The 13,271-nt window shown below is 45.1% G+C and overlaps 1 protein-coding gene across 9 annotated transcripts in view; it reads right to left on the bottom strand.

Moving 5' to 3' along the window:
• The window catches only part of KIAA1210 (KIAA1210 ortholog), a 238,566-nt gene that overhangs the window by 122,146 nt on the left and 103,149 nt on the right, over window positions 1–13,271 (bottom strand). The window contains exon 1 of one of the 9 annotated variants that reach the window (XM_073560974.1): window positions 4,327–4,541. The exons of 7 other annotated variants lie outside the window; for them this stretch is intronic. In XM_073560974.1, coding sequence (XP_073417075.1) covers window positions 4,327–4,361 — 35 coding nt within the window. In that variant the 5' untranslated portion in view covers window positions 4,362–4,541. Of the gene's footprint in view, window positions 1–4,326; window positions 4,542–13,271 lie in introns of those variants that run through there. One more of the 9 variants, XM_073560978.1, reaches the window with a different exon arrangement.

The raw sequence follows: 13,271 nt of genomic DNA, 5'->3' as shown, positions 1-13,271 counted from the left end.
GAGAATGGGCAGACTGGTTTGAGCTGATAGAAAGGCAACAGTGACTCAAATTGCCACCCGTTACAACCAAGGTAGGCAGAAGAGCATCTCTGAACGCACAGTGCGTCGAACTTTGAGGCAGATGGGCTACAGCAGCAGAAGACCACACTGGGTACCACTCCTCTCAGCTAAGAACAGGAAACTGAGGCTACAATTTGCACAAGCTCATCGAAATTGGACAGTAGAAGATTGGAAAAACGTTGCCTGGTCTGATGAGTCTCGATTTCTGCTGCGACATTCGGATGGTAGGGTCAGAATTTGGCGTAAACAACATGAAAGCATGGATCCATCCTGCCTTGTATCAACGGTTCAGGCTGGTGGTGGTGGTGTCATGGTGTGGGGAATTTTTTCTTGGCACTCTTTGGGCCCCTTGGTACCAATTGAGCATCGTTGCAACGCCACAGCCTACCTGAGTATTGTTGCGGACCATGTCCATCCCTTTATGACCACAATGTACCCAACATCTGATGGCTACTTTCAGCAGGATAATGCGCCATGTCATAAAGCTCGAATCATCTCAGATTGGTTTCTTGAACATGACAATGAGTTCACTGTACTCAAATGGCCTCCTCAGTCACCAGATCTCAATCCAATAGAGCATCTTTGGGATGTGGTGGAACGGGAGATTCGCATCAGGGATGTGCAGCCGACAAATCTGCGCCAACTGTGAGATGCCATCATGTCAATATGGTCCAAAATCTCTGAGGAATGCTTCCAGCACCTTGTTGAATCTCTGCCACGAAGAATTGAGGCAGTTCTGAAGGCAAAAGGGGGTCCAACCCATTACTAGCATGGTGTACCTAATAAAGTGGCCAGTGAGTGTATATATACACACACACACACACACACACATATATATATATATACACATATATTCTAATATATAAAGCTCAAAGTGTGTATGTTTGTATGTCCGGGATAGGCATCCGCACCGTCGCAGCTACAGCCATAAAATTTGGCACAGTCGCACGTCTGGACCCCGAGAGCGTCCTAAGCTATGTTGCGAGGCGAAATTTTAACCCCGCACGTTCCAATTCACCAAACAATTTTGCCCCTATCTACATACTGGGGGAAAAAGTGGGGATCAATGGAAGAAGGGATGGAGGAAGGAGTGCTGCAGCTGCCTCAGTAACCTGAGTCAGCTGGCACAGGAAAGGAAAAGAGGAGAAGGACGTTGAACTGTAACCTAAGCTTCCATAAGAAAGATTAGTACGGAACGAAGGAGTAAAGAGAACAGAGAGGACGTGGGTTGGAAGAGGAACCCTGCCTATAGGTTCTAAGCGCAAGGCCTGGGCCCGGTCCCCGAGGTTGTATGGACACTTATGGTCCTGCAGCAGACACCGGTGGAGTAGTGGGCTGTAAATCCACTACTCCCATCTAAGACTTGGGGCACAACAGCGCATGGATAGTGAGCCGGGACTCAAGAGAAGGGAGTCCTTGAAGCAGGCTACAGCTGTCTGCCGTACAAGTAGAGTTCCAGGGAACATCTGTTAGGAGGAACTCCAGTGTAACTCAGTACTAGGAGATCTTCACACTTAAAGGCGCTATAGAGGAGACGTTCAGAATGGTACATGTTGGCGGAGTGTTGAGGGGAGCATTCCATCTTGCCTGGAGGTTGACTGAGTCTCTGACCCGGAGGACACGGCCCGGAGGCAGGCACCTGTGTGTACTACAGACTGAGTAAAACTTAGGAACTACAAGCCCCGGTGTCCTCTATTCATTCTTGCGCCAACACACTCAGCACCGCTACATCAGGGTACCATCCCTTACACCGCCTGCGCCTCTCCTCGTCCATTCCACCAACACTGCCCTTGGGCTACCGCTCTACCTGTGGGGAGCTTCTCCATCTTGGCTGCAACACACCACCAGCCCCAGAGGATCTGCAAGCAGCGTTGGCCTAACACCACACTTGCCGAGCACCACAGGTGGCGTCACGAACTATTCACTTAAACCACGTTACAAACCCCCCCGTTGATTTGGGCGCCCAGGGCCTCGGACCGGGTCACTGCTGCTGTGACACATCCCCCCTGACGCCGGCCTGGTACCGAGTGCCCCACAGCCCTGGGAGGGCGACCCAACGGATGTGTGATGGGTATATGGGCACTCGACTATGGGATGGCGAATATGTATGATGGGTATATGGGCACGGGACTATGGGATGGAGGATGTGTGATGGGTATATGGGCATAGGACTATGGGATGGAGGATATGTATGATGGGTATATGGGCATGGGCCTATGGGATCGTGGATATGTATGATGGGTATATGGGCATGGGACTATGGGATGGAGGATAATTATAATTTGCTATAACGAACCACAGTTAGTATGCCCGGGCAGCGCCGGGCTCTTCAGCTAATATTATATATACACATACACACACACACACACACACACACATAAGACTCAGTGCGGTTGAAAAAAACAAAAACACAGATACGTAGCCAACAAATTTGACTAATAATTACTAATGCAATTGCTCTGATATCGCTGTCATGATTCATGTATATAACAAGCCCCACAATGCAGTGTTGGATTTATGCCGTGATCGACCCTACTGATTTACAATAGGATCCATCATCGGGATCCACCTTGGGGGTCCTTTGTTTTAAATGGAAAAATAGCGCTGCATACAACGCTATTTTACCTGTAAAACATGATGGAATTTATAAGAGCTCAGACTTACAGAAGCCATCACTATAACACAAGACTGTCATTGTAAAATACACAACCAGATACAAATGGTTCTTTAATCTACGCCCTGACTGAATAAAATCTCAGCTGTAGTCAACATTTGCCACACAACCCACGTCAGGAAATATTCTACCTTTACTGTCAGCTTCTTTCAACTTGGCACATTTTTATAAGACACCTACAGGAACCCTCCCTTCTCGAGGCAAAAGTTTACATACTTTCACTTGGGTAGAAATGAATCTCCCCAACCAATCCCTGAACACCTGGAGTGGATCTGTTCCAAATTATCAAGCCGCAGATGTTTCCTGCCAACATTTTTTGGTTAGTAGGATTCAGCCTGTAAAGGTAAGGTGTGCACATTATTGAAAGAGGTTTTTTTCCCTATCCGGGTTTTATTCTGCAATTCTACATTCATGTCAAGAACTACACAAGTTCAAGCAAGTAGACTGCAAACTTGGGACGTCTCGGGACTACGGCAACATGTTATACAGAGCAATCATGAAAGACTATTGAAGGAATATGGTCCATGGACTTTGGAGAAGTCTGAAGCAGTAAAAATAAGGACTTAAGACAAAACCATTAATCAAAAAAAAAAAAAAAAATCTTTCAGCTAGCGTCACAGTCAAATAACCCTGTGATGGCACGCTCACATATCAGCCTTAATAGGAGCCAGGAATTTCTTAACATCCAAATTGAAAATGCTTTTATAATCCACTACTGTACCCGATGCTTCAGAAACTAGAATCCCTCACCATATTTACGTGAGCCAAGTATGGAATATGGGTTTCCCTAATTATTTTAGTTCCCTTGCAAAGGCTAACATATTGGGAAGTAAATAAAAAGATCACGAAAAAAACACCAAGCCACATCTTGAAACCAGACCCATCAGCGTAGGGTCACAAATGTGAATTTTGCACTAAAACTTCCAACAATGGAAGTAGATACTCATAGTTTAATGAGTGCTATATTCAGTGCAGTATATGCAACTGTTGCAATAATAACTTATGTAATAATAAAATAGTAATACAGCTGCACCTCTCACTGGTGGTGGCTATAGGATATTATATACACACATCAATGAGGACATTACCGATTTCTAAAATGAAAGACTTCTTTGGATACAAAGAATAGTAAATGCATGCACACCTAGTAACTAATTCATAAGATACATTTTATAATGAGAATTACTCTTCCAACAGCTCAACATCTCCCACATATCAAGTTCTAGGTGACAATTATATACTTGGTCAGGCCAGCAATTCGCTAGGTAATGATCAATCACAACATTTAACATTACACAAGCTGTACAGATACTTTAACTGTAAGCGACGCTATTGTGTAGGCTTGAAAGAAATGTAATTGACAAAAAGAAAGAAAAAAAAAAAAAAAACTACAGAGCTCCAGTCATCACTTATACGTTGTGCAATATACATACATTTCTCCTATAGAAGGTAAAGCGCACGTCACTTGATCCTATCGTTTAAAGGTTTACGGCGAAGTGGAGAACCAGCTTTTCTTCCTACAGTCAGTTTTGTGGAAGGCAGCATCTATAGAGAGACGCAACAAAGGAACAAAGAATGCAGGGATGACTTACTTTTTACCTTTCAGACAACTATACAATGCAGACATTGTCTGACTGCTAGAATCCACTTATTGCATGGCCTTCCCTGCGGTGTCCTGAGCAGGGGCTGAAATAAACTGGACAAGTCCTCACAATCCAGTGCTGTAAATACCCACACATACAACACCTAGTATGTGCCGAGGCACCAGTCCCAGCCAGCAGACAGACCATGATCTCTCTGGCTGGGAGTAGGGAGGTTGTGCCTATTCCATAAATGGATCATCTGAGCGGCCTCCCCTTTTCATTCTCATTCCCTCTCATTCTGTTGGGAAAACAGTAAGCCTAGTGCACAACACCAGGAACAGCTTGACAGCTCTGCCTCTAGGCAAGTATCCTATAGGCCATGTGAACGTTTCTGAAGCAATGCTCATAGGACACAATTTAGGGCAATTGGATTTTAGTAAAGATTTTTCCATATTACAGACACACGATTTTAATTGTCTACAAGGCAATCTGATGGCGAATGACCTCTCGATTAGGCTAGGGTCACGTGAACGTATGTTCTCTGATCTGAGAAAATCTATCCAGTTATGCTAATCACACTCTGATCAAAGTGTGATCCAATTTTCTCAGATGTGGAGAAGGTGGAAAAAGAAAAATTTTCTCCATTTTGTCAGTCCGTGATATCATCTTTGTTTCTTGATGGACCCATTGACTTGCATGGCTGAGTTTGATCCAATTTACAGATACAAATCGTGTAAGCGGTGTTTATTTCCTAAGAAAGACTCTGTACGGAGGAGAAAACAAAAACAGACAGTGTACACGACGGCCCCTTAGTACAACAATGGTCAGATTGTGATCCGATGTTTTGTCGGATCGCACTCAGAATGAAAATACTGTCGTCTGCACTAGCCATTAAAAAGATTTCTAAGATCTCACAGGATACAGGAAAAGTAACTTCTATATTAATAAGGATATTGTTATTTATGAGATGCTCTAATTAAGAGAAGACGTAGATCTGCCTTCATTACACAGTGCCAAGACTTGGGGGCAGCTTGGTGGGCACATTGCACTGTTCAGAGCCAATCACATGTGGTGGCCAGATGGAAGGGTCAGCTCCTCCTTGATGCCTACATCAAAAAGTCAGCAAGTTAGAAGATAACCCATCAGCACGTCCGTTCTGTGCTGCAGAGACTGCGTGAACACTCCTTGTTTGCTAAACTGGAGAAATGTGTTTTTTTGCTGAGGAGGTACAGTTTTTAGGATACATGGTCTCAGGCAAAGGGTTCCGCATGGATCCTGCCAAGATCCAACCTATTAAAGCCTGGGTACAACCCAAATCGCTAAAAGCACTACAGCGGCTTTTAGGCTTTGCTAATTACTACCGCAAGTTCATCAGGGTTTTCTCAGAAATTGTCAAACCGCTCACGAGTTTGACCAGGAAAGGGGCAGACGTGACCAATTGGAACCCTGAGGCAATTCAGGCATTTTCTACGCTAAAGGAGTGCTTCGTGGCCAACCCGGTTTTGGTTCAGCCGGATCTGGACCGCCCATTTATTGTAGAAGTGGATGCCTCTGAGGTCGGAGTGGGAGCAGTGCTACGAGAAGGCACTGCATCCCTCACTCAGCTCCGTCCATGTGCTTTTTTTTCCTGCAAATTCACTCCCACGGAGAAAAACTATGATATAGGTAATCGGGAACTATTGGCAATCAAATGGGCCTTCGAGGAATGGCGCCACTTCCTCGAGGGCACCAAACATAAGATCACGGTAATTACTGATCACAAGAACCTGACCTACCTGGAGTCAGCTAAAAGACTACATCCTAGACAAGCAAGGTGGGCCTTGTTCTTCTCTAGGTTTGATTTTATAATCATCCTCCGCCCTGGTACTAAAAATGTGAGGGCCGATGCCCTCTCTTGCAGTTTTTGCCCCTCACAAGCTGAGGACTGTGAACCAGTTCCGATATTGGCCAATGGGATCGTTGTGTCCACAGTGTCTTTGGACCTTCTGGAGGAGATCCGTAGGTTCCCAGAACAAGCTCCGGACACTACGCCTCCCAAAAAAAAAAAAATGTTCGTTCTGGCTACATGTCGCCTACAAATTCTTAAAGAATCGCATTCGCATGACTCTTTTCTAGCAGGCCATCCTGGTCTCAATAATACCACCAGACTGGTAACTAGGAATTTCTGGTGGCCGACGGTGGTTAAGGACTGTAAAGACTATGTTTTAGGGTGTGAAGTCTGTGCCCGCGCCAAGTCCCCCCATAATCGCCCTGCCGGCTGGCTTCAGCTCTTGCCCACCCCTGAGAGTCCATGGGCTCACATCTCCATGGACTTCATTACGGACCTGCCGTCTTAAGATGGGAAACAGTATCTGGGTGGTGGTAAACAGGTTTAGCAAACAGTGTCATTTTGTTCCCCCGTCGGGGTTACCCAACTCCGAACCTTGAGTAAACTGTTCATTGTGCGTGTTGTACTTCTGCATGGTGCTCCGGTCAATATTGTGTCCGACAGGGGCACACAGTTTGTGTCAAAGTTCTGGAGTGCGTTCTGCAAACGCATTGGTGTTGAGTTGTCCTTTTCCTCAGCCTACCACCCCGAAACCAATGGTCAAACCGAGCGTATCAACCAGGCTCTGGAGCAATACCTTCGCTGTTATGTATCAGAACATCAATCCGATTGAGTGGAACATCTGCCATTAGCTGAGTTTGCCCTAAACAATCGGTATCAGGACTCCATTAAGACTACCCCCTTTTTCTGCAACCATTGACTACATCCGCGCTTCGGTTCATTTTCGGCCAGGATGTCGGAGCTCCCTGGGGTAGAGAAAAATATACATCGCTTAAAAACGATTTGGTCTGAGGTAAACTCGAACTTGAAAGGGGCCCAGGTTAAGCAAGCTTCGGCTGTGAACAGACGGCGGTCTAAGGGGCCAGACCTGGGAGTTGGAGACAAGGTCTGGCTCTCCACCAAAAATATCAAGCTTAAAGTGCCGTCTGCCAAACTGGGTCCCAGATTTATTGGTCCATTCGAAATTATAGAGGTGAATAACCCGGTGGCCTTCCGTTTAAAACTCCCTCAGTCATTCAAATTGCCCAACGTCTTCCATAAATCTCTCCTCAAGCTGTATCACTCTCCAATTCATCCTGTCCAGTCCCCTCCTCCTCCTGTTTCGGTCAAGGGTACCTTGGAGTATGAAGTCCAGGGGGTCCTTGACTCCCGCCTTGTAAGAGGGTCCGTACAGTATCTTGTACACTGGAAGGGCTACGGCCCAGAGGAGAGGTCCTGGGTCCCCGCGGGGGACATCCATGCCAAAACATTAATTACGAGATTTCATCTCCTTCACCCTGACAAACCGAGTTTTGAGGGTCCGGAGGCCCCTCTTAGAGGGGGGGTACTGTCACATCGCCGTCAGACTCAGGGCCTGCTGTCCTGGCCTCGGCCACTAGGAGGCGCCGGACTGTCACATCACCGTCTGATTCGGGGCCTGCTGTTCCGGCCTTGGCCACTGAGAGGCACCGTGGATTGACCCCGAGTGATGGCGGCAACAGAGATGGGGCTCCTGCGCAGGCATCTGGTGGACGCAGGCTCCGCTCCTCTATCAGTCATGAAGGGGTTGGTGCATCACCATCCCGCCTGGTCCTGGGGGCGGTCCTGATGACATCATCAGTCCGTGAACCTGTGAGGGATGACCTGATCCCTCAAATACCTTTGGACTGGTCTTGCAAGCCGCCGGATATATTCTTGGTTCCTCTGATTACTACTCTGTGAATTGCTAAAAGTTAACTCTGACCTCAGCCTGGATTCCCGACTACTCTATTGCCTGCCGTTTCTGTACCTTTGCCTTTCTTCCGATTTTTAACGCTGACCTTGGCTTGGATTCCTGATCATTCTATTGCCTGCCGTTTTTGTACCCCTGTCCACTATTACGGGTTTTAGTTTTTACCCCTTGTCGACCATTCTGCTCTGGTCCACTGCACCCCTAGACAGCTACCCCTGGGCCTTGCTATAATTCCAGATCCCTGTATAGGGGTTAAGGGTTTCGGGGTCACTCGGGGCGCTGTCCTACTGAAGCCCAGACTCGCAGACGGTCGTCACACCTGCGAGGAGTGAAAACCCTGTTCTATTGTTACCTTTTGTTAACCCTTGCTCTGCCTCCTGCATGTCACTGTATCCCGCAACCTGCTTACATAACACCATAGAGCATCAATCTTGGCGGTGCATCGTCCTGTGTAAACAGGATTTGTGCCGTCGAGAACTATGGCAACCAATGTGCACTGAGTGATCTAGTGTAGGTTTGTGTGCATGGTTTACTTTGGTCTGCCTGTTTATTCAAACAACTGCCAATTGGTAAAAGTTTACCAATCAGCAGTCATATCATGCAGCTGGTGTATCATGTAGTGGTGGTCCTAAATCTACCCATAGGGACAGAGCTAGGGTAGCAAACTGGATATTTTTCCATTGTGAAGGCAAGTTACTGTAAGTTAAGTTCGGTCATATAATAGCATAACAAAATTGTTTGAAGCAGACAAGTCTAACTATATAAGAGTTCCTGGTTCTCGTACCACATAGATTCCATGGATCTCTCAGTTCTTCATTGTTTCCTTTTCATTGTTTCCTTTGTTATCACTGCAATCTGATATAAGATCCCAGGTACAGTCTGTGCCACATATCAGAGAAAATAAAAAAAAAAGTAAGAGTTGCTGTCTAGAACGATGGGGACTACTGGGAGTAGTATAACTTTCAAAGAGTAATGAATATGCCTACACACCAAAATCATCAGAAGATACAAAGAAAGCCTCGATGAAGTGTAATTTCCATTTCACTACCAGATCTATGTTAAACACCTACCCGGGCAGACCGGCCACATGAAACAGAACCCCAGAAAATTTTAGTACTCACAAAATATCCCTTTGAAGAGGTAAATGGAACACAATGAGCTCGTACTGGAACCCGGCAGTGAGAAAAACTGTATATTTTATTCTAGCACCTTCCAATTTCTTAAAAAATAGATGAATTTTCAGTGATTGGCAGATGATTGTTTATCCAGCCATTGCTTACTTTAGAAACAGTTAGACAACCTTCACTTTACATAAAAGAGGAAATAAGATTTTAAGGAAATATTTTTCTTTCCAGCCAATTTATATATCCGTAGATGGCCAATTTCCTAAAGGCCAGAACTAGTGGGGCACTGGAGCATCCAACATGTGGTAGGAATAAGTAGAATTCTGCAGACATGTTCCAAGTCCACAGACATGGTGGACATACACAAACAGAGCTGTTGCTGTAGTGGTGGTCCTAGACATTAAATCTTAGAGGGGAAATTCATAGAAGAGCTACGGTACCAATATTTAAAAAAAAAAAAAAAAAAAAAAAAAGTGTTGATTACAGTATAGGTATAGAAAAATATACATGTGCTCATACATATGTCATTATGCAAGTATGTAAGGCCATTTAGAAATAATTAGAATGGAGATAAATCCGAGAAAACGTTTCCTACACATACCAAGACTGACTCCTCCATACTCATTTACTAAGAATATATTGACATAACGTGAAAATGTGAAATGTTCACAACACTTTGAAAAAGCAGAACTTCTCAAAAAAACTAAAGTCCTGAAAATAGATTCTTATGGACAAATTAGGACAAGAGGGAATAAACTTTATATTTGGGAATGTAATGTGAAGAGACGCTCCCCTAGTTGATAAAGATCTGAAAGTCAGCTACAGTTGCTCACTTCCAGTCGTCGCTCACTACACAATGAGAATGCTGAAATTAATCACTGGCACATAGACTGCAGGCAGTCAATCAAGGTGCAGAGGAAGCAAGTTTTTCAGACTTGACTACAATTGAGGATATGAGATACAAGACAGAACTTCTGGGGGGGGGGGGGGGCAAAGCGACATGGAGGAGTGTGATGTGACTTGATTATGCTGCTGACGTCACCGACGCACCGCAGAGGGAGAGAAGTCAAAAGGAAGTTAAGCACTCTACGGAGCCAAAAAACAAGGTCCTTTAATTATACAGAGGGCAAAGTATGAGGGAACACCATAGAGGGGGCAGCGTTAGAGAATAAAGTCAAAAGGACTCACTGTGGGTGAAATACAGAATGAAGGAATAGTATTGAACGGTGGCATCATAAGGAGGGTTCGGGGTGAGGGGAAATTATGGTGGCTATCGTTCAGAATGGCAGTTCTAATTCATAAGGGCAGATGATGTGGTGGTTATAGTTCATAAGAGCAGACAGTGTTAAGGCAATACATTATAGGAGATGACAGTGCAAAGCCAATGTATCATAAGAGGGACAGTATGGGAGGACTTTTTTTTTTTTTTTTTAAAGGGAGCACAGTGAGGAGGAATCATTTATTCAGGGGAACAGCGCAAGGCAAATATTTTTATTCAAGAGCATTGCAATGACTTAACAGCGTGAGCTGCAGAAGACCAAAGATGGAACTCTGCAGAGATGAGCTGTAGATGAGAACTGTCATCATAGAATCTGGATAAGATGGAGAAAAAAAAAATCAAGTCAGGGAAGGCATCACTGATAAGATACTTTGATGCAAATGTTTATTTGTGATAATGACAGCATCTAAATCACTACTATGGTTCCTGACTGTCTGCAGTTGGATGATGATGATGATGACTGGCTAACAACTGCCAGTATATCCTTACTATTGTTAACATCATACTGGGAATAGTAGGTTAATGAAATACAAAAGTATATGGCGAGAGCTGACCCAACATTGCAATTGATTACTGTATGAAGATTGGTGCTGTATTAATTTACTGATGGTGGTTCTGGTGATGCATTCCTGCACTGAATGAGATTCTGATCATGAATTCAAGTACTGATGGTGGTTCTGGTGATGCATTTGTGCATGGATTGTGATTTCGATCATGGGTTCATGTACTGATGGTAGGTCTGGTGATACATTCATGGTCCAATAGTGGTTCTGGTCCTGTACACATGTAACAATCCATAACTTCTCCGCTGACATGCTACATGGTATGTTAATGAAGTTTTATGCCGTCTAACAACTTACTCATTATTATAGCTGTATTTATGTTAGGAGCATTAAACCTTTGTATTTAAAAGGTCTCAATTACTACCCTTTTGACTGTCCTGTGCCCACAGGCTAATCATCATAGGAGAATGTGATTTGTCCTATATACTGCAATTGCTTTGCACTATATAGTCGAAGATCTGGATCCATGAAGATTGGTCTGGACTTTTGTGCTCAAACATGCTGTCAATCATTTAAATGAAGCTCTGCCCCATTAGGATAACAGATACATGCTTTTCTTATACCATACAAATCCTGTGCTCACATGAGAGGTGGATGACAGGCAACAGACTAGGAGGAAGCACGTGCATATCAGCAAAGGGTTACATGACTCACATTGAGAAGAAAAGCAGGCATTGAAAATATATTACAAAAGCAATTGATATAAAGGGTTATAACTAGTGATGGGCGATCACTAAAATGCGCGGGTGCTCGTTGCTCGGGTGGAGCAAATTGGAATGCTCGGGTGCTCGACCCAAGCAACGAGCCCAATGTAAGCCTATGGGAAAACCGGACATTTTTGCCGCGATCCGCAGGGAGTCCTTTTAGAGTTAAAAACCATCTGAAATCGATGGGAACAGTGCCCAAGTGCCATGGCAATATCATGAGGAATACCCCTGGAAGCATTTCTAACTCCCAGGTCACAGCTGTGAACAATGTTGTCAGATTTCCAGGCACACACTAAACCATACAAAAACAAAACCAAAATGGATTTCCTGGGAAATATGTTAAGGAACATCCTTTCCAGGGTAATGATTTGTATGTAAGGTAAAATAAATATCCCACCCCCCAAAAAAAAAAAAAAAAAAAAAAAAAAAAAATGTACCTCTACCACTTGGGCTATGTTCACACGTAGCATTTTTGATGAATTTTTCAACTGTAGCATTGCTTTCAACCAGGGCCGCCATCAGGGCATTGCTCTGCTCACCAGGCCCTACCGGCATGCTAAATCGGGCCCTCAGCGCTGCGGCAGATGATGGCTATTGACATGCGGGCCCGCGCGTCAATATTTAACAGCCGCCAGCCGATCAGAGGCTGGCAGCCGACGTCCGCTGCAGCGCGCACCTCGCCGGCGTCTGACGTCATTGTCAGTTGCCGGTGAGCGCGGCTTCTGCATGGAGGGATGCCCGGAGATTCACCGCTGGACCGTGGCCAGGTAAGAAGAGATTTTGTTTTTGCTTTTTTTCTTCTTTTTATTCATTGAGAGCGGGGGGCCCACGGCAGATGGCAGAATGCTGGCCACGATGGGGCCAGAATGCTGGCCACGATGGGACCAGAATGTGACAGTGAGACACGGGAAGGGGCAGAATGAGATATGGGCATGATTGGAGACACGGGGCAGGATCAAAGACATGGGGCATGACTGGAGACACTGGGGGCAGGGTTGGAGACAGGTCGTGCAGGATGGATACGATGGAGCAGGACGGAGAGATCGTATGGGGCAGAATGGATACTCATGAGGGTGGGATGGGAGAGCGTATGGCTGAAGCCAGGAAGAGACACACGGGGGCTATGATGGGGGATATTATTACCACAGGGTCTAATTAAGGGATATTACTGTAGTGATGTATTTTTTGAGTATACTGTTTTAAATGGGGGGGCGGTACTGTTACTGTGTAGAGCGACACTATGTTGCCTTTTTTTCTTCATGTGATGTAATGTAGAAGTTGGGAAAAATAAGTCATGTGTTCTGCAAGCGGAGCTCTAGGTAACTTATTTCCTGCAGAGACGAGCCCTGGCTGGAAGACGTGATGGCGATCTGTGCTAGATGAAAGTTGAAAAACAAAGATGAAGGACTTCACCTAGAGACGTCACTGGTGAGTTAGTGTGTTACCTATACACTGACACTATACACTGTATAGAGTCCCTGTGTATAATGTCATTGATCACTGTATTACCTATACACAGACAC

Source organism: Dendrobates tinctorius, unplaced genomic scaffold, assembly GCF_039654945.1.
Source record: "Dendrobates tinctorius isolate UK_male_01 unplaced genomic scaffold, ASM3965494v1 ptg000309l, whole genome shotgun sequence".
NCBI lineage: Eukaryota > Metazoa > Chordata > Amphibia > Anura > Dendrobatidae > Dendrobates > Dendrobates tinctorius.
This window is presented reverse-complemented; position numbering and strand designations above follow the sequence as displayed.